The 22688-nt window shown below is 44.4% G+C and overlaps 1 protein-coding gene across 1 annotated transcript in view; it reads left to right on the forward strand.

The window, feature by feature from the left end:
- The window catches only part of LOC140220001 (uncharacterized), a 95678-nt gene that overhangs the window by 31899 nt on the left and 41091 nt on the right, over positions 1-22688 (forward strand). The window contains exons 2-3 of the mRNA XM_072290152.1: positions 1071-1351; positions 4197-4362. Coding sequence (XP_072146253.1) covers positions 1071-1351; positions 4197-4362 — 447 coding nt within the window. The remainder of the gene's footprint in view (positions 1-1070; positions 1352-4196; positions 4363-22688) is intronic.

Consider the following 22688-nt stretch of genomic DNA (forward strand, 5'->3'; position numbering starts at 1 on the left):
TCGGGCCCTAAGCGTTCGAACGACCAGGGCACTATAACGCTTACCCCCCCTTTCCACTCCTGCGACCGGGTCGCACGAACGGCGGCCTTTAACTTTAGTAAACAAAACTAAAAAGAGCGTCCACGCTTCTCTATATGAGCTCTTCAATTTAAAGACTGTGTGACAATACAGCATTTTTTATAGAATAATGGCGTTCGCGTAAAGATTTTAAGAGATAATCTCGAACCCAGGCATGCGGCAACCGCTCCTTACGTGAGGACGGGTGGAGGGAGGTTTCAGAGTACGCTTGCTTCCTCCATCGGTCCTTCGCTGTAAGGAGGCCTCACGTAAAGTTAGGAAACGCTCGAAGGAAAGAAACGTTTCATTGTTTGGGCCTGCATGTTACAAATTCTAGCCGTGGAGTTCGCAAGGCCGATCTACTTGGAACGAATTTTCAATATGACGCCAGTTTCGAGATATAAACTCCCGAACTTTCAGGCGAAATGCATTGGCGTTCCAGTTAATTTGTTGACAAAACCTCATTTCATGCGCTGAAACACACAAGTAACTGGAACGCCAGTGCACTTCTCCGTAAACTTCAGTAATTTGTATATCGAAACTTGTGTCGTCCTGAGAATTTGTTCCAAGTGGATCCGCCTTGCGAAGACCACCGCTAGAATACGTAAATTGCAATATGGGTCATAAGATAATTACCTTAAAAGTTAATTAGTGAATTCTTGTTAATTAGTCAATTCTGCGTTTCAATATTTTGTGTAAGTAGATTCCGCCGCATCTAGTAGACCGGCTCAAACTAGAATTGAGCTATCTGCCGCAGGCAACCATTAAAAAATTTTCAGTGTTCACTGGAACATCCTGTACACATGTACCACGGTTTGCCTCTGCTCCACATTCTTTATAAAGTATTTACCAGAAAAACTATTGCGGCTATGTTCAATCATTTCACCTTCATTGAATAGAAGTTGTCTACCTAGGCTGCAATGGCATTCTATATCCTACCACTTTTACTACTACCATCAAGAATTTCTACAAAAACTGGCTGCGACGGCTTTCTCTCCTTGTCTTGTCCACAGCGTCCTCCAACGCATCACTGCAGCGTCCTGCAGGGCGGCTGTCAACAACCATCAAGCCTAGGGCGGTCATGCCGCGTCCCAGCTCTGTAACCAGGACTGCAGCCGACACTACTTTTACGAAGGACACTCAACGTCCATCAGGGCGGCTGTTGTTGCCCGCAAATCCCAGGACAGTCCCGGTGCGGCCCATTGCTGCAAGTCAAACAGCGGCTGGCACCAAGTTTGCCAAGGAGGCACCAGTGGGAACATCGATCACCCCAAAAGGTGCTCAGCAACCAAAGGTGATGACCACTAGTTTGTTGCAACCTATAACATGAAGGAGTTTCTCCGTAAGACACTGCAAGAACACTTGGACAGTGGCATAAAGAGGCAGAATATAATTTACCCTTCGCAAAAACAAGTTGCTTAACAGATGATAGACACACAAGAAATGCACTTCGTAAAAGCACGAATACTTTGTAAAATTATCTCGCTCTCCTGGCTATCACACTCTCGGAATCGCTAAATTGTGTAAAATGTAGAGGTCAGCTGAGAGTCGTGCAATTCAAGGCTCTTATTTTCATCGTAATACGCTACTTTTAACGCGTCTTCGCGCACCATATACTTCCTTACCAAGCATTTTTTCACCAGAAGGAATGTTTGCGATAGAAACTCTTCTAAATTACTGAAAGTTAGCTTTCGAACCAAATGATCTATTCTCTGAACAATCAGGTTTTACCTAACTGGCGAATATGGATACCAGAAACAGTGTTGCCCTCATAGCTCCATCAATAGCACAGCGCAGATCGACTTGCAGCCATTGTATATATTTCGTATCTTTTATCTGCACTTCCAAATGCATAACGTGTTATTACACACCCCTAGTAATTTGGTTTGCGTTAAAGAGGGGCTGTATTAGTAATGTCACTGCTTGGCTGTGAAGGTCAATCGCGAAATGTTAGCGCCGATGCCATTGTTGCTTTGCTGATTTCTTGCCTATAACCGCATGGCAATTCTTTCATTCGCATTTTCAACAATAAAATCGCCATGTTTCATTCTCGTATTATATATCGCATATTTATTTTTATGTGCCACAATTACCATGATAAATCAATATTTTCGTAGCGTCTGTCATTGCCTTTTAAAACCGGTGTTTTGGTGCTTTTTCACTTGACTAACCGCTCTGCCAATCAACCCCATTAAGCATAAAGACCATTGCTTTTCACAAAGGCTGACCAAAATATCGCATCTTTAGCGAGATAGAACCGCAGCGGCAACCATTATGCTCGTATCCGGGCACTTAGTTTTAAGAACCTCTAAATTAACTTAAACTGATAAAGTACCAATTACAGGATGATAGGCTGATCATTACAAAAAGCATTATGTTATCATTTTCTAAATATTGTACGAAAACCCTAACCGTGCGTTTCGTCGACATTGTGAATTCGAAACGAAAAATTCTGGGCATGTTGGCTTCAATGGGTCCCAAAATTTTTCACGTTCCTAGCTCAGTTAGGAGCCTTAGAAATAGCCATTGAACCTTCGTTTTTTTTTTGTATTTATTTGCGCGTCCATGATATTTCCGCCTGGTGTCCTCGGTGAAACAAACGAGGCAGCTCCTTTGTGCGTGACAGTAAGGGTGAGGCAATGGGTCAAATGTAGGAAAGCTTAAAGTAGGTGGGTTAAGTGGAGCTTTGGATATTAATTAGCTAATGAAAGCTCTGGAGCACTATGAGAGTGTCTTACAAGCGGCGCAAAATTCAACTTGTTCACCATACAGAACACAAAAGTCACCGAAATCAAATTTAGCAAGAATGGGTGGAACGCTATGACAATTATACGTGCGAAGTTACTTGCTTTTGCATAAAATGTGTCCTTTGCAAAGAAATATTTATTTAACTGTTATGAAAAGTCAGACGACCGCTGTCAGCAATGCTTCGCAATGTGTAACATAAGCGTATGTTTCAACCGGTTTGTACTTCAGGGAAAGGGAGTCATAAGTGCAATGTGTGAAATGTTCACGTTCCTGGCCTTATTCGAAACGTTGCAAATAATTATTGAGTGCTCGTTTTACTGTGCTTCTCCGGTGTCCTCCGTGAAGTGCAACTAACAGCTTGTACATACTTGTCGAAAATAAGCGGCACGTTAATGGCGAGGCGTAGGCAATGTTCAAAGTTTGCAGAGGTATTAAGGTCCTCGCGGTAAATTACGTATGCAAGTGAACCGCAGCATTGTAATGTGTTTCGGGAACAACGCAGATTTGAACGCAACCGGGTGAGGGGAACACTATGGGAAAACATCTGGGGACATAGGATGTCTGTGGATGTATTACTTCATTTGTAAATGATCTCGTACCAGCTGGTGGAAAGCGTTATGCGTAGGCAAGGTCTCCAACATACGTCGTCTACGGGCAAACATTTTCAAGTATGTCGCCTAAATACAAAGAACTAAATCTCTTGTTGCAACTGCTCCAAATAAACCGCTTCGCTGGTAATCAGGTTGTCAACCAGATGGGTCGCACTCGTTTTTTTTTGTTTTTTCACCATGCAGCCATGTCTTAGCCTAAAATTTTCTATGTGGCTAAGTGAGTGGTTCCTTCAATGCTCATTGTTGTTTTCTTGTTTTATTTGATGCATATTGTACTAAAAACTATAAATTCGAATTCGACGTCAGCAGTCGGCATCCGAAACGGGAGAATAGTCTTTTTTCTAAATCAGTCCATGTCTGATGCTTTCCCTAGAAAAGCAATTTCGAAGCAGTAGGATGGATCACGAAGTTTTCAGTACGCCTTTTGAAGCAACGACGTGTCAAGGCACACACACGCACACATACTCACACACATGCATACACATATCAGCACCATATATATATATATATATATATATATATATATATATATATATATATATATATATATATATATATATGTATGTATATATGTATATATATATTATTGTGTGTGTGTGAGAGAGAGAGGGAGATTTTTACTGGCCAATTATCCGGCTAGCTACATTACCAAAAATGTCACTAATAAGACAGTACATTTTTAAAAAGTTGGTTGTCATTAAAGCCTCGCAAAATGCAGTAATTTTCTTGCCAAGTTACCTACGTTGAATCTCATGTGATAGCCTTGACCACTTTTGCTAGATTGGTTCCACGTCGGGGGCATCAAAATCTGCTCGAGGAATGCCTTCAGCTCCTGCTGGGGCAAAGCGGCTGGCAGCCCGACCGACACCAGCTGTGCCTGTGGTACATAGGCCACTGGGACCAGCTAAAGGACTCACTGGGGCGTCGAGAAGGAGCCTCCAACGAGGTTTGCGCCCAATGGCCTTTTTCGTCTTGAGACTTCAGTTATGTTTTCCTAAAGTTTCTCTTTCAGAGGTAATAAATGATGAGTTTGCTCAAAAGGAAACAAATTCAGACGAATTTGCTACAACAGGTTCGCGACTCATAATATTAGACAGGCAAGTGATCTCAACTTGGTGTTGGGCAAAGTACTCCATGAACCACCGGAAGTCTGCAACTTTACAGCAGCCTAGATCGCGTTGTACCTGTGCAGTTAGTTGTTTCATTTGTGTTTCCCGTTTTTTTTTTATTCACCTGATAGGGCCCCGTATCTTGGAACCCCAGCTTAGTCATAAAGCACAAGGGCGAATGTCAGCGAACTCAGCTCTTCACAATCCCACCATGCGGCAGTACCGACTTACTGTACTTTCTATATTCCGAGGTGCACCGTCTTTTAGGAAGAATGAGAATGAACTGATCTGCACGCTGGAATGAACCACAAAAAATGATAGCTACGCGCTGACATTCTTGGCATTGAGACTTTTTGAGTGCATATCTTACTGACGCTTCTATCTACATATCAGGCGAAATAGCACGCTTGCAAAAGCCTTACGTGGCCTCTACCTATGTCAGATCCCACGGAGATTGGAAGGGACGAAGCAAGTGTTCGATTTATGTGACATTTACACGACGGCCAACCTACTTTTCGTATGCCTAATAAGCTCAAGCTGACCAAGCATGTTTACCTGAACTTCATTGTAAGAATTATTCCCTGCAGCAATGTCTCGCGGCTATATTATTTATGTAGTACGTGCAGTAGTATTTGTTCCAAGGCTCATCTATTACCTAAAGCGATAGCCGTAGCCATAACATTACACTCATAAGAAAGGAGACAGGACAAATGCTATGTCCTGAAAGTACGTCCTGAGCTTCCCTCCGATCACCTTTCCTTTGTGTGCCCTGCTAACGCTGGTTATCGCTAAAATATGAAACTACTAGCCTGAAAACAACTTCTGCTATGGCAGGTAGTCCGGTTGTGGCTGGTTTCGCATCGTGTTAGTCCACTGAACTTGCCCATTCGCGGCTCAAATGTTGCTGAGCGAGTGAGTTCTGACATGTTAGTTGTTCAATTTCTTGAGGCTTCGTTAGAACGTGCCGCTGACACAGAACTGTTTGAGCCTGTAGAAAGATTCGCATGGCAGGCACTGGCGTGCACATTGTTATGTTTGGAAATGCACTCTGCTTGCGAAGTGAAGTTTTCTGCGTTCACTGCACATCGCGATGTACTTACCTGCATAGGTCTAGATTAGTTGCATAAATTAAACTACTAGATCAACTTCTAGCGCTCAGGCAACGGCATATATGCAGCTATAGAATGCAAAGGCAGGCGAAGTGCAAGGTTACGTGCGCACTTGCCGTCCCTTAATGTACGAGACCACGCGCAGACTGCCTTGTTTGTATATACTCCAGTCAGCAATGTGCAGCACAGAATACTACAGCATCTGAGCTGTGCTACACTTGTATCTGCATGAAGTACACGTGAAGAAATCCAACAGTGCCCATCTAAAGATGAATTCAGACGTTAAAACGATAAGCATTCAAGCGCAATTTCGCCACACTATTCGCAACGCCGAAGCCTTTGATGTATTAGGTGTGCATGTAGCCTCCTCTCTCGTGCTTCCTAACGGAACATATGGGCCTAATTGGCCACGAGATCGAGCATAGTCGCCGCCTGTCAGGCGCTGACTAAACCACAGAAAGTAGGGATTGTGTCACGCGTCGTCTGCTAGGCGACAGTTGTTTACATGTGGTTGTACGGCCTTATTACATTTGCAGACCGTTGTTCTTGTGGTTTTAGCCCAGTTCTACATCATAGTCTGCATTTTTGACGGTGTGCAAAAGCATTCAGCCGTGCACTGTCACCTTTGCAGGGTACTAAGATGAGTGGCGGCCGGTATTGTGCAATTGATCTGTGATTGCCGCTAGCTCCACACGCCACAAGCCTAACAATTTTATTATCGCTTCGTGTTTCGACTACATCCCCAAAATGCATATAACGAAATTTTAAACAAGTAAAGTGGTCAAGAGCGAGACGTAAATACCATGCTTTAGTTATTTGTCGCGATGTGGTCATCGCTCTGCAATCTACGCGATATCTTAAACACAGACAGGCTAACGTGAGCTTTGCTGAACAGCAAAAACAATCCGAAGCACATACTTATATCAGGCGGCGTCGCACACTTTATGCTACGGCAAATGCATGCATTATAATAGTTGCAATAATTGAATCACTGAGGCTTAGCGGTTGCGCGACAATAGATGTTATTTCATTGTGGTTTTAATGCCACAACGGTAAATTAATTTTGCCTCGGAAATAAATAGTGCTCCTTTGTGCTTCGATTCGCTGCTATAGAATGAAAGCTAAACTAGTATATTATGAGTGTAATGTGTGAGACGGCGCTTTTCTGACACAGGACGTCATAACACCGACATGAAATATGACATTATCATTTCGCTCTTCATTGCGGCTTTGCGAGCGTGATAGAAGGCAATGCCCACTATTTTTTTTTTTTCAAATACTATTGGCCGTCTTGGCCGTAACAGGGTGGGTAAAGCTGGTTCGCACATTGCGTAAAAAATGTAAACACTTTACAAGTGTAAATAGGACATGAAGCAATGAATGTTGGAAATACAATGCGAAACAAATAATGAAATACAAATACAATAGTTTGGCTAAGAAATACATGTTTCTAACATTGTGACAGTGATAACGGAAGCAGCATAAAAGAAAGACTATTGTATGTATTTCTAGAATAGTGTGACAATGATTAGTAGAAATATAGTAGACAATGATAGTAGAACACCCGCCTCGCGTGCAAGAGGTCCGGGGTTCGAATCCCGGTGCCGCGCAATTTTCCACCGGATTAAAAAAAAATCCGCGTGTTGATAAAATTGCATAAACAGGCCTGGAGTGTGGCCTGATCCCGGTGACCAGAACCGGTAACGCACTCCCTCACCAGAGCAGGATTGGCCACCCTGGTGCAGTACTTGGCCACAACCTCCGATATGAACACAACAATCAAACCCCGGCCCTCAGTCCCCAACAGCTGCGAAGCAACTGACCACGGCGGCGGTCAGACCTGCGACGCTGCAGAGGGTGCTAAGAATCCCTGGCTCCAGACAGGCCGCCATTGGAATATGAACCTGGCAACGTTTAACGCTAGAACATTATCTAGTGAGGCGAGTCTAGCAGTGCTATTGGAAGAATTAGAGGGCAGTAACTGGGATATAATAGGGCTCAGTGAAGTTAGGAGGCCAAAAGAAGCATATACAGTGCTAAAAAGCGGGCACATCCTGTGCTACCGGGGCTTAGCGGAGAGACGAGAACTAGGAGTCGGATTCCTGATTAATAAGAACATAGCTGGTAACATACAGGAATTCTATCGCATTAACAAGAGGGTGGCAGGTCTTGTTGTGAAACATATTAAGAGGTACAAATTGAAGGTAGTACAGGTCTACGCCCCTACATCCAGTCATGATGACCAGGACGTCGAAAGCTTCTATGAAGACGTGGAATCGGCGTTGGGTAAAGTCAAAACAAAATACAGTATACTGATGGGCGACTTCAATGCCAAGGTAGGCAAGAAGCAGGCTGGAGACAAGGCAGTGGGGGAATATGGCATAGGCACTAGGAATAGCAGGGGAGAGTTATTAGTAGAGTTTGCGGAACAGAATAATATGCGGATAATGAATACCTTCTTCCGCAAGCGAGATAGCCGAAAGTGGACGTGGAGGAGCCCGAACGGCGAGACTAGAAATGAAATAGACTTCATACTCTGCGCTAACCCTGGCATCATACAAGATGTGGACGTGCTCGGCAAGGTGCGCTGCAGTGACCACAGGATGGTAAGAACTCGAATTAGCCTAAACCTGAGGAGGGAACGGAAGAAACTGGTACGTAAGAAGCCGACCAATGAGTTAGCGGTAAGAGGGAAAATAGAGGAATTCCAGATCAAGCTACACAACAGGTATTCGGCTTTAACTCAGGAAGACGACCTTAGTGTTGAATCAATGAACGACAATCTTGTGGGCATCATTAAGGAGTGTGCAATAGATGTCTCCGTTAGACAGGATACCAGCAAGCTATCGCAGGAGACGAAAAATCTAATCAAGAAACGCCAATGTATGAAAGCCTCTAACCCTACAGCTAGAATAGAACTGGCAGAACTTTCGAAGTTAATCAACAAGCGTAGGACAGCTGACATAAGGAAGTATAATATGGATAGAATTGAACATGCTCTCAGGAACGCAGGAAGCCTAAAAGCAGTGAAGAAACTAGGAATTGGCAAGAATCAGATGTATGCGTTAAAAGACAAAGTCGGCAATATCATATACTAATCTGGATGAGATAGTTGAAGTGGCTGAGGAGTTATATAGAGATTTATACAGTACCAGTGGCACCCACGATGATAATGGAAGAGAGAATAGTCTAGAGGAATTAGAAATCTCACTGGTAACACCGGAAGAAGTAAAGAAAGCCTTGGGAGCTATGCAAAGGGGGAAGGCAGCTGGGGAGGATCAGGTAACAGCAGATTTGTTGAAGGATGGCGGGAAGATTGGTCTAGAGAAACTGGCCACCCTGTATACGCAATGCCTCATGACTTCGAGCGTACCGGAATCTTGGAAAAACGCTAACATAATGCTAACCCATAAGAAAGGGGGCGCCAAAGGCTTGAAAAATTATAGACCGATCAGTTTACTGTCCGTTGCCTACAAAGTATTTACTAAGGTAATTGCAAATAGAATCAGGAACACCTTAGACTTCCGTCAATCAAAGGACCAGGCAGGATTCCCTAAAGGCTACTCAACAATAGACCATATTCACACTATCAATCAGGTGATAGAAAAATGTGCGGAATATAACCAACCTTTATATATAGCTTTCATTGATTACGAGAAAGCGTTTGATTCAGTCGATACCGCAGCAGTCATGGAGGCATTGCGTAATCAGGGTGTAGACGAGCCGTATGTAAAAATACTGAAAGATATCTATAGCGGCTCCACAGCCACCGTAGTCCTCCATAAAGAAAGCAACAAAATCCCAATAAAGAAAGGCGTAAGGCAGGGAGATACGATCTCTCCGATGCTATTCACAGCGTGTTTACAGGAGGTATTCAGAGACCTGGATTGGGAAGAATTGGGGATAAGAGTTAATGGAGAATACCTTAGTAACTTGCGATTCGCTGATGATATTGCCTTGCTTAGTAACTCAGGGGACCAACTGCAATGCATGCTCACTGACCTGGAGAGGCAAAGCCGAAGGGTGGGTCTAAAATTAATCTGCAGAAAACTAAAGTAATGTTTAACAGTCTCGGAAGGGAACAGCAGTTTACAATAGGTAGTGAGGCACTGGAAGTGGTAAGGGAATACATCTACTTAGGACAGGTAGTGACTGCGGATCCGGATCATGAGACTGAAATAATCAGAAGAATAAGAATGGGCTGGGGTGCGTTTGGCAGGCATTCTCAGATCATGAACAGCAGGTTGCCATTATCCCTCAAGAGAAAAGTTTATAACAGCTGTGTCTTACCAGTACTCACGTACGGGGCAGAAACCTGGAGGCTTACGGAAAGGGTTCTACTTAAATTGAGGACGACGCAACGTGCTATGGGAAGAAGAATGATTGGTATAACGTTAAAGGACAAGAAAAGAGCAGATTGGGTGAGGGAACAAACGCGAGTTAATGATATCTTAGTTGAAATCAAGAAAAAGAAATGGGCATGGGCAGGACACGTAATGAGGAGGGAAGATAACCGATGGTCATTAAGAGTTACGGAATGGATTCCAAGGGAAGGAATGCGTAGCAGAGGGCGGCAGAAAGTTAGGTGGGCGGATGAGATTAAGAAGTTTGCAGGGAAAACATGGCCACAATTAGTACTTGACCGGGGTAGTTGGAGAAGTATGGGAGAGGCCTTTGCCCTGCAGTGGGCATAACCAGGCTGATGATGATGATGACGATGATTGCACGGCACCACTAAGATAAAATTTCATAAAAGGTTTTTAACGTGTTCCTCAAAGATTTTAATGCTACTCGACTGCAAAATAGACGCCGGCAAACTGTTCCATTCCTTAATCGTTAGCGGAAAAAATGAATAAGCGTACATGTCCAGATATGCTTTTGGAATTGAGAACATGCAATGATTGCTTGATCTGACGTTTCTAGCCTGCCTGGGAGCAAGATAGCGCGTGGTTTCAATATTGAAGTGGCCTTTTGATAACAAAAAAAGAAATTTAAGTCTAGGTAACTTCCGCCGTTGAGCCAGGGGAGGCAAATCAAGCAATCGAAGCATTTCGGAAACAGAGTCACTACGATAATACCGGGAAATAATGAACCTTGCAGATTTTCTCTATCTTCTCAATGCGGTTTATAATTCCGGATTGAAACGGATCCCAAATGACACTGGCATACTCTAACGTTGGTCTAATGTAAGTTAAATATGCAAGTAGTTTGACGGGTGTCGTTGCTAGCTTTAATTTTCGGCGAAGGAACCATAACTCATTTTCTGCAGCTCCACAAATTCTGTCTATGTGTGATTTCCAACTTAAGTCTTTCGAAATTGTTAAACCTAGGTATTTTATCGTTTCAGTTTCGGTAAGAATTGTTGAGTTAATTTCATAATTACACTCAATAACATGCTTTGTTTTGTTTGTAACTCTGAGCATCACTGATTTAGATTCGTTAATTCTCATTTTACTTTTTGCGGCCCAGACTTCTACAGCTTTAAGGGCTTGACTAAGTGACGCCTGATCGTTTTGGTTATTGATTTCACGATATAATAAACAGTTGTCTGCAAATAACCGGATGGTTATGTCGTTACTTATGTTATGAGCAATATCATTTATTTAAACTAGAAAAAGAAGTGGTCCTAAAACGGATCCCTGTGGAACGCTGAGGTTATTTTTAATTGGTTAGATTTGTTACCATTTATTTCAACGTATTGTGACCGATCTGTAAGATATGAGCGGATCCACATAACAACATCATAATTTATATTCATTTCCATCAGTGTTTTAATTAATCCATTATGTACAACCAGATCGAATGCCTTCGAGTAATCTAAAAGTATAGCGTCAACATGCTTTCTATTGTTCAAGGAAGCTGAAAAATCGTTGCTCCTTTCTATCAACTTTGTGACAGTCGAAAGGTGCTGTCGAAACCCGTGCTGGTTGGGAAAAGAAGCTTTCTTGTCTTCAAGGTAGGTGTAGATTGACTTTGAAACTATGTGTTCAAGTAGCTTGCAGCATACACACGTGAGTGAAATTGGCCGATAGTTTCCAATATGTTGCCTTTCACCAGACTTGCGAACCGGAACCACTTTTGCGACCAGCCAGTCATCTGGGACCCGTTTTTGTTTCAGCGAAGAGCTAAAAATGATCTCTAGATAGTGAGCTACCCATTCCGCATATCTGCGCAGAAAGGCATTTGGTATGCCGTCTGGACTTACAGATTTCTTATCGTTAATTTTAAGCAAAAGAGCTACAATGCCTTCATGCGAAACCTGAACATTAGGCATTGGTGATGTGTACGGGGATTCTAGAGAGAGGAGACCATCTGCAGAAGGGTCAGTAAAGACAGATTGAAAAAAATCATTAAAACATACTGCCATACGCGAGTTGTCCCACACAAGTTCGTCATTAGCGACAATGACACTTGGACCTTCGTTAATATGCGACAAGTGGCGCCAAAAACGGTGTGGATCGTGCTTCATAAAATTAGTTAATATCACGTCATAGTAATTTGTTTTAGCAGCAGCCATATTTGTGCGCAATATAGAGCTTAGCGCCGAAATTTTATTGTGATCTTTGTTTGGCTTCTGTCTCTCACGGTTAATTTTCCGCTTTAAATGTATAATTTCGCGGGTTATCCACGGGTTCCGTTTATTTATTTTCTTCTTCCGAGTTGGCACAAATCTGTTTACGCTGTAAAAAACAATATCTTTAAACGCAATCCACATCGCATTGACGTCATCCGTCGAAGTGAATTCATCAAAACACAGCGAAAGATGATCAATAATGCTCGTGGCATCGGCTCTATCGAAGCACAGAACATGCGTAGTACTACCAGCCTTCGGGTATACAGCGGTAGACTTTATCTACACATAAACTAGCTTATGATCCGAGAGGCCGGTTTCAACCGATACGTCGTAGTCTTCAAATCGCCCGTCTAAGAACACCATGTCTAATACAGATCTTGATTTCCCAGCTACGCGTGTGAACTCATGAACTACCTGTTGTAAATCCTTACTGAAAGCTATTTCTAGAAGTAGTTCACAATGGGCATCTTCGCCAGGCTGAGCGCTAAACGTGGACCAATCAATATCTGGCAAGTTGAAATCCCCAGCAATGATTATGCGACAGCTGCGCTTTTTAAGGCTTTCTAAGTAAAGCTGCATATCTTCAAGATAGGAAATGGGTGATTTAGGCGGTCTATAAACAGTTCCAAGAATTATCCTTGTTCTATCTAGCTTAATTTCACACCAGATGCTTTCATGTGTTGGAATGCCAGTAATTTGCACACAGTCAATATCGGCCTTGAATACAATAGCAACTCCGCCCCCATGAGCATCGCGGTCTCTTCGTATGATTTTGTAATTAGGTGGTACGAGCTCTTGGCCTTGTATTTCGGGCCGCAGCCACGTTTCGGTTATTGCAAGCACATGGGGATCGTAATTAGCCAGGATATATTCTAAGTCTCCAATTTTGTTTACTAAACTTCTAGCATTCAAATTGATCAAGCGGAAGGCATTCGAATCACATTTTGTGTTCCGTCAGTCATCCGTACCAGCAGTAGGGCGTCTGCTAGGATACGGAACCTTCACACGGCTGCGCTTTGATTGATGCCACGTGTACACGTCAGAGTCCACATGTAGTTTGTCGTAATTGAAGCGCACGCGATGCCCGTCCCCCCTTTCTTGTTTCTCGGAATCCCAGAGCATTTTACGCTTCGCCAGCGTCTCTTTTGAAAAATCATCAGAAATGGAGACGCCGCTGCCCTTCAGCTTACTGCATTGTTTGTAAATTTTAGCTTTTTCCCTAGAGTCATACAACCTGAGAATTACAGGTCGAGGCCGGGCGCTCTTTTTTCCTATCCGATGTATTCGTTCCACGGTACTCAAGTTGACGCCAAGTTTTTCTTCGAATACACCCTCTAACACTTTCGCTTGAAGGTCAGTTAAGGATTCCTTCTCGCCTTCTGGTATTCCAAATACCACTAGGTTATTTCGCCTACTTCTGTCCTCAAAGCTGTCCATTCTTTCCTGCTGCTGCCGAAGTGTACTCTCTAACTGTTTTACTGTTTTAGACAATTGAGCAATTGTACTCGCCTGTTCTTTAAATATTTTAAGGCTGTTTTCAACCACCTTCAGCCGCTTGCTCATGCTCTCTAGATCTGATTGTATTGCCTTTTGGCCATCGCACAATTCCTTCAACATCAGCTTCGTTTCTGGCACAGGGTTCATTTCTGCGTCGCCAGACAGCAACAGATATAAAGATGCAAAGCCGGAAAAAATCACTTCTGGGCACGGCAGCACAACAGCAAAGCGATTATCATTCTTGTAGCCATAAAAATTGTAATAACTAACCTGTTCAAGCAACAGAAGGCGGTTAGACGACATTGGAAACGCTGTGCCGCCGTGCCCACTGAAGCCGTAGTTTGACAGTGGCCGATTTATAGTGTCGGACGTGATTCCCGTCTCTTGCCGATGGTCTCCGTGTCCGAGAGTAAAGTTGATAGAATGGTCCAGTTGAATGCCGGTACAGTCCAAAGGTCCGATGGCGCAATGGTTCCACGCATGCAGCTGGTATGATGCGGCGATCAGCATCACCTGTTAAAGCAACAGAAGGCGGTTAGACGACATTGCATACGCTCTGCCGCCGTGCCCACTGAAGCCGTAGTTTGACAGTGGCCGATTTATAGTGTCGGACGTGATTCCCGTCTCTTGCCGATGGTCTCCGTGTCCGAGAGTAAAGTTGATAGAAAGGTCCAGTTGAATGCCGGTACGGTCCAAAGGTCCGATGGCGCACTGGTTCCACGCATGCAGCTGGTATGATGCGGCGATCAGCATCACCTGTTCAAGCAACAGAAGGCGGTTAGACGACATTGCATACGCTGTGCCGCCGTGCCCACACCGTGCCCACTATTAGTCGAAACAAAACAACATTATTGTTTGAGCTTCTCAAATAGTAATACCTTTGTCATATCGCGGTCGTTTGTGTAACCATGCAAGAACACTAGCAATAATCTCTACTGGAGTAATCCTGATGATCCTACTAATGTGCTGTCACTCATAGTGGCCTAGGGAAAACACAGGGAAGCCGGGAAATGGAAATTCAAGACGATGAGCAAAACGAGAACAAGGTGAAAGCAGCAGCCAACGTTTCGAGAAGTGAGCGTGTCTTCTTCAAAGCCGTGAAGAAGACAAGTCCACTTGTCGAAACGTTGGCTCCAGCTTTCACCTCGTTCTCGTTTTGCTCATCATAGTGACCTAGTATTCGGAGTTGAACTCGCGAACTGTTTGAAAAACGGGGACATGTATGCGTGCAATTCGTGATGTAGAGTGCGCATTAACTTCCTACTTTGCCTTCGTTGTACAGAGATACCGAATTTTTCAAACCACTTCAAGATTCACATGGAACACGAAAATAATTATTATGGGCAGCGGTACTACCAGAGAAGGCGAAGTCGGTGTGGCTGCATGCCAGTCCTCCGTCGAGCGACAGTTTGCGCTTCTTTCAAGTAAATCGAAACGTTGTGCGCATTATGTGTAATAGTGTGGTATTGGACGGCAATATAAGGTCACTTCACTGCAATGAGCGCGTAGGTTTACTCGAAAGTGGAGGAAAATGGTTCACAGCGAAACGCCGTCGTGTATATTTCAATGCGCGCCATCGACCCCCTATACACACTAACGCGGTGATCGTGATAATGATGAGGAGGATTTATTACCATCCCCTTTGAAACACGGTGGTGACAGCTAGTCAACTAGCCTGTTTGTGGTGTTTAAGTATAATCTAGCATTTCTGTATACGTCTCCAATCTTTCTTTCTCTTCGTCAAAGCGTCTTCATCTACCTTGTACAGCTACCTATGCCTGTAACAGATCTGGTCGTATCAATGTCTTCCATGTTTTTCTTAGTTTTTTTCACCAATAGTCTAAACGTATCTTGCTTATCTCGACTGCTGATTGGTTGATGTTTCCGTCCACTTTAAATCCAAGTGCTTCAGGAAGGTTTACATTACCAACAGGTCTGACTGAATGAATCCCTTCGCATTCGATCAGGATGGGGTGAGTAGTCTCCGGATTTTTGCTGCAGCATACACATGCCTCATCTAGTTCCGAATATTTCTTCCCATATAGTTTTCTTAGGCAACAGGTTCAAATAGCAAGGCACTTCCCTTCCTGTTATCGCGCTGATTTACCCATCTTATTTCGTTCTCATTTTTGTAAATCTCCATCGTCTTTTTTTGTTTCCGTTGTTTGTATCCAATTCATGTCTATTTTTCCCTCAATTTCTTTCTGATGGCTCCTGATTGTCTGCACTTTAATTTAACCTGTACTGGGTTGACAACTTCTTTGGCGGTTTCTTCCATTCTGTGTCCATGCTTTGCATGTACAGGTACTTGTGCACCTTAGCTGGCCATTTGTTTTGACCGACGTTTCTGAGTCTTTCATCAAAACTAACTCTGCTGTGCACTTCTCTCACTTCAGACGAGGCCCAAACCATGTCACCCTGCACTGCCTCAATTGTTGTTTTGCTGTATGCTCCCACAGCCAACCAGCCTATCGATGTTTGGCTAACTTCCAGCCCCGACAAGACATCCAGAATGGCATTAGCGAATGTTAGCGCTGGCACAATTTCTTCATGCCAGATTCCACGCACCGCCTCATATTTATTGTGGCCCCAAACTGCTTCGTTTAGTCATTTCACTATGGTGCTGCCACCTGTAGTGCTACCTCACGGGTAATGTTGGCAGAGCCGCGAAGACCGGGCGTGGCATGTGTGCAGTACGCATACGTTCAGACAAGGCTGGCTGTTTATAAATAATGGAGGCTCAATTTCGCTCACTACTGCAGAAATAATAAATGATCTTTTCTCGCGATTTTACAGCCGCGTACACCCAGTTCCATATACACCCGGTGACCGACGTTGACGCGAAAGAAGGTACATTGACGAGCAGCATATACAAAGTGCCACAAGTGCCGCAGCCCGCAGTTTGGTTGGGTTAGGTTGGTTGCTTCCATCGTTTCGGGCCTCTTCAACAAATGTGTCCAATGGTGACATCGAACCTTGGCCTCCAATGCACGACGGCCGCATTCTAAAATCATTCGGCCACAGTATCGCGCGTACTTCTGTTGTGCCAATGCGAGCGAGCTCTTTCAGACGTCTGGCACAAGTGGAGCATTGTATGACACGAGTGACAAATGATTTAACGTCCTCTTGCACCTGCACATATGCCGGTTTCCATTTAGTTAGACTGCTGAGGGAAACGCGCGAGTAATTGTAGATATTACCGTAGCCTTTCGCGTGTGTCCTATCACGTTATGATTTAGTTGCTAAGAAAAGGCAGCGGGTGCCAGCTTTTCCCGTTCGTCCCTTGTGGCAGATAGCACTTGGAGACGCTCTTTTCGGGATCATCAAAAGTCGTAACGATACAAGTTCGAGTGTTTCCTTGCCGAACTACAAAATATTACTAAACTACTTAGTGGGACTTGTAAGGCAGCGCGTAATTCTTTCGAGTCGATCATGTTGCACACATGCGTTCCGGACGTATCCGAACGCACGTGGTCGGTGATGGCGGCGTTTCATTCTTTGCCTTTCTTTTGTTTCTTTGTTTAGGTTAGGATATTGTTTGAAAGAACCTCCTTTGGCATGCCATAAGGAGCAAAGATAGCACTAATCAAGTCAACGACGGTTCTGACTGTAATGTCTAGGAGGCATTCTGCGTACTTCTGGGATGTTGGATAAAGCGTCGCAGAGGCACAGGTAGGAATTGCCGCCGCAGTGAAAAATGATAACTACGGGATACGAAGCCTAGTATGGAATGGGGCAGATAATAAATGGCTCCTTCGGCTGGTTATGCGCATACTTTTTTGCGTGCAGCACACTTCTGAGCGAATACCTCAATTTCCGGCTTCATACCACGAGCCTTAGCTTTACACTTGCCGGTTCCCAGATGACCTTAGTTCTCTTGAAAGTGTATCGCTTCATAACCCTTGGCATTACGACCCTGCACCCCTTGAACAGACACAATTAATGTGAGACAGCTCAGACTCGCCGTGGTTTCTTAGTGTCTTTGGTGTTGGGCTGCTAAGCAGTAGCTCGCGGGATCGAATCGAGGCCACGGCGGCTGCAATTCAATCGGGGCAAAATGCGAAAAAACGCGTGCACTTACACTTAGGTGCACGTTAGAGAACCCCAGGCATTCCAAATTATTCCGGAGTCTAACACAACGGCGTGCCGCATAAAGAAATCGTGCTTTTGGAACGGAAAACCTCATAATTTAATTTTATATGAGGCCGCTCGGATAAAAAAGGTTTTAATGAGCCATCGATTGCTTCACCCGTTATTCATTTCTGTAGCACCACTTTCAGATAGCTATCCTTGGCCTTTTCTGCTGCGAGACGGTTTCATGTTTCGTCGTTTCCATGTTTCGTCGCTTCCATGTTTTGCCGCTTCCATGTTTCGTAGAGAAGACACCGTACTCACGGCATGAATTTCTACGTCAGCAGTGCTAACAGCATCCGTCCCCGTTTATTGGGTGCTCGGCACAGCATGTCGGGAAACAAGAGCTGCTTCCTTGGAACGAAATGCAGGTCGAAGTCATACCTGAGCCATCGCATAAAAATGCGCTGTAACCTGGGTGGCATGACACCCATCGCTTTCTTAGGGATAGCAATCAAAGGGGGATAGTCGGTTTCAGTGGTGACCCTTCTGTCGTGCGCAAAATGGTCGAAGATTTAAGTTAAGTTATGGGGTTTTACGTGCCAAAACCACTTTCTGATTATGAGGCACGCGGTAGTGGAGGACTCCGGAAATTTCGACCACCTGGGGTTCTTTAACGTGCACCTGAATCTAAGTACATGGCTGTTTTCGCATTTCGCCCCCATCGAAATGCGGCCGCCGTGGCCGGGATTCGATCCCGCGACCTCGTGCTCAGCAGTCTAACACCATAGCCACTGAGCAACCACGGCGGGTAGGTCGAATATTTCGCAGCCGTATCTATGGCCAGTGTTTTTTTTTTCCTTTTTTTTTTTACAGCGATGCTGTATATGGCTGCCCGTTTTGTCCGTCCATCCGTCCGTCTGTCTGTCGGTCGTCTGTACGCTGAAAACATTTTTTTTTCGGCGCAGCCCCACTGGCAAGTGCGAAAAGCAAGAGAAGCAGAGGGGTGCGATTAACCAAAACCTCCTGGATAGCCCAAGGCTTGCTTACTCCGATACATGACGTCACGCTACCTGGCTCGAAATTTCCATTGACAGTGTTGGAATAAACTTGCCGAAATAATATACAAACCCGAACCTTCCCTGCGTGGCTTATTTGTCGCGTGGCTCTGGAATCTGTATCACAGAGTGAATGATGGGAGGACTCGGCTTGATGCCTTCTGCAGAATTTACGTGCCTAGAAAACCTATTTCGGCAGTTCCAATGGCACATATGTCTGGGTTGAACGTTAGGCCCGCGTTTTCTACAGCCTTTAGCACCAACCCGAGTCGTCCGTCGAGCTCTTGCCTTGATGAACCCCAATATAGTATGTCATCGACATATACTTTCGTTCCTGGTAGGGTCACAAAAATATTGTTTAGGGCCTTTTGGCCCTTCTTATTCTGACAATATGCCGATTCTCGACGTTTCGTCGTGAAGCGGCATCTGGCGTGTGTGTGTGTGTGTGTGTGTGCGTGTGTGCGTGCGTGCGTGCGTGCGTGCGCGCGTGTGTGTGTGTGTGTGTGTGTGTGTGCGTGTGTGTGTGTGTGCGTGCGTGCGTGCGTGTGTGTGTGTGTGTGTGTGCGTGTGTGTGTGTGCGTGTGTGTGTGTGTGTGTGTGTGTGTGTGTGTGTGTGTGTGTGTGTGTGTGTGTGTGTGTGTGTGTGTGTGTGTGTGTGTGTGTGTGTGTGTGTGTGTGTGTGTGTGTGTGTGTGTGTGTGTGTGTGTGTGTGTGTGTGCAGGACGCTCCCACGTTGGCGGCATTGCCAGAATAAGCCCTTCAGCGACATCATGGGCCCTCTGGACGGCCCTTAGTTGGTCTTGAAACAATGGACTTTGAATCCTTTTTTTCTCACTGTGTCTGTTCTTCAACGGAGTTGGGGAGAGTCGCGGGTCACTCCGCCAACATATGTCTGATTGCAATGATGCCATTACAATCGTTACAGTCCATCTTTCAGTTTCAGTTTCCACCTCCCTCTCTGGATATATTTTATTATTGTGGTAGGGCATGGGATATGTGCCTGTTTGCAATACGCGCAGTGAGACTGCCTGAGCCATGTTCAGTTTTGAATGTGGCGATGGGAATTGTCTGCGTTTTTAATAGTAATGTTTGGTAATGTCATTGTAAGTGAATAAATGATATCTAGATTCCGTGGCTTTATGGTGAACGGCTTGGTTGTGACTGTCACGGTTAGCAATTCCTCGTGCCAAGTCATGAGCAACTTCAATAAAGTTAACCCGAGCCTCGTCCACTTTCCCCATGCTCGCAGGAAACCATCAGATTTCAGTTCTAATTATCCCAATGTTTTCAAAATGTTTATCTGCAACTCAAGCTACGTAGCCTTTATTGAAACACTTTATAGCGGATTTCGAATCACTGTAAATGCAGGCCCACTTATTACTCCTGATAGCTAGAGTTTTGCTGCTTGTTTCGCCACCATGGGGTCCTTGGTAAAAACAGTGATAGTGTACGGCACCTTCACTTGATAATTTCATACAATGGTCGTATTTGCTTCTTTACCTTTCACCCAGGCAGCATCAACTATAGCTGCCAGTTGGTTCTGCTGCTTTATTTCCTGCAGCAGTGCTTTAGCTTTTGCCTTTCTCCTTTTATTATTATATTCTGGATGCATGTTTCTGGGGAGAGGGCTGGTTTTGATCTTATTCCTAACTTTAATCTTTAATTCTACTTCAGCCGCTATTGGGCTCCTTGACCTATTGCCTGTAATGTGTTCCTTCCAGCTTGTGTTTTTGTCAATCTGTCATGTGGCGCTAGCTTTTGGGCCTCCGAGATTTCTTCCATTGTGTTGTGCATCCCTAGACTCATGAGTCTGTGGGATTCAGCATTACTGGGTATCCCTAGGGCTACGTTAACAAGATTCCTGAGCTCCACATTACGTTGTTACGTTCTGCATGCTTCCATTCGAATAATCCAGCCATGTAGGTGAAGTGACGGGAAGCAAAAGCGTGTATTAGCCTCAAAGCGCTGTCTTCTCCTAGACCTCTTTGTCTATTGGTAATTGTCCTTAGTAACCGAGTGACGTCATCTGCTTTATTCGACATATGCTGTATTTTCTATAGTTAGCATTGTTTCCTTCTATGTGATACCAAGAACCTTGATTGTTTCAACTATCCTGATTGCGGATTCTTCGTGAGTGTATAAGCACACTCTTGGTTCATCTTCAGAATATGACCTCCTGGTTTACGACCTTTCCTGTGATTTTTATTGACCAGGAGTTCTGATTTCGCTGCCGAGCATTTCAAATCCATGTCTCTCAGTGTGTTCTCTACAACATATAAACTTTCCTGTAATCTGGTCTTTGTCTGTCCTACATTACCCTTGGCACTCCATATGGTTATGTCGTCGGCTTATACCACATAATATATACCTTCAATTTTCTCCAGATTTCTTGCAACCTTGGACAATGCCAAAATGAATAGCATGGGTGAGAGCACAGCCCCTTCTTGAGTGCCCCTATTTCCCAAATTCTTCGCTTTTGATTTAAGTTCTACAAGCAGGAGTTGTGCAGTTCTGTTTCTAAGAAAGTCCCTAATCATGTTAAGAAATCCCTTACCTAACCCTATCTCCTAGAGAACATCAAGTATTGTCTTATGCTTTATGCGATCAAAGGCTTTTTCCACAACCAATCCCAAAAAGAGCTTTCATATGCGTTGGGCTGGCCTGTATAATTGATGTTTGATCAGTAACATAGCATCGTGCGTTCACAGCCCGGGACGAAAGCCGATCAAGTTGAGTGGCAGGATGTCGTTCTGCTCAACGTATTTCGTCAGCCGATTAGTATGACACGTTCCATAGCTTTGCCTAGACAAGACGTTAATGAAATAGGACGGAGTTTGTCCAGCGTTAGTTGTTTGCCGGGCTTTGGTATGAGGATAGTATTTGCCACCGTCCATGCCCTTAAGTATGCCCCTTTTCTCCAACATCCGTTCAAATGTTCAGTTAGATAAGAAATTGATTCATCATCTAGATTTCCTAATACATTGTTAGTTATTCCGTCAGGTCCAGCCGCCGATCTACCATTAGGACTGTGAAGGGCCGCCCTCACTTCACTCTCAGTGAAGTCCCGGTCATGTTCTTTACATGTGCCTTTCGTATATTCGGGCCTCCCATCTCATTTGTTTGGTTGTTTAACTGGGAGAGATTTAGATGCGAGTCTATCCATGATTTCTCTCTGTCTTTTATCCTGACTTTCCTGATGAACCAACTCAGCTGCAGCTGTTTTCTTGCTTGTCCCTGTTTGATTCTCGTTGAGAAAGTGCTTGAGGAGGTTCCGGCTACCTCCATGTCTGAGTCTACTATCAGCCGAGTTAAAAACCTCATCCCACTGTTGCTTCACGAGGGTCTTCGAGTGATCATCAATTTCTGTTTAATAGCGCTATTTTTATCCTTAGCCTTCTGTTAGCCTTCTGTTAAGTCTGCCCTGATTTCTTTAGTGGCCTCTTTGACGTCCTCTCAGAGCTGGATGACCCATGTCTGAAGGGGCTCCTGCTCGGCATCTAAAGGCCTCACTTTCCTTCTGCTCGCCCTGATTTTCCTGAACTGATCCCACTCAATAAATGTGAAGATTCTATTTTCCGTTCTCAGTATGCATATGGCTATGTATATGATGTAATGATCGCTGCCGAGATCCATGTTTGAATTTTCCCATTTGGCTCCTTTTTAGTTACTTACAAAAGTGAGATCTGGTGTGGAGTTCCTGCTTGTGGACGTGCCACAACGGGTGGGACACGCGGGATCATTAATGAAGCATAACCCCAGATCCATGGCGAGACTCCACAGTTCGTCTCCATTCTTTGTGCTCCATCTGTATCGCCATGCATGATAGGGAGCATTAAAGTCGCCTCCAATAATTG

Source organism: Dermacentor andersoni, chromosome 8 (assembly GCF_023375885.2).
Source record: "Dermacentor andersoni chromosome 8, qqDerAnde1_hic_scaffold, whole genome shotgun sequence".
Taxonomy (NCBI): domain Eukaryota; kingdom Metazoa; phylum Arthropoda; class Arachnida; order Ixodida; family Ixodidae; genus Dermacentor; species Dermacentor andersoni.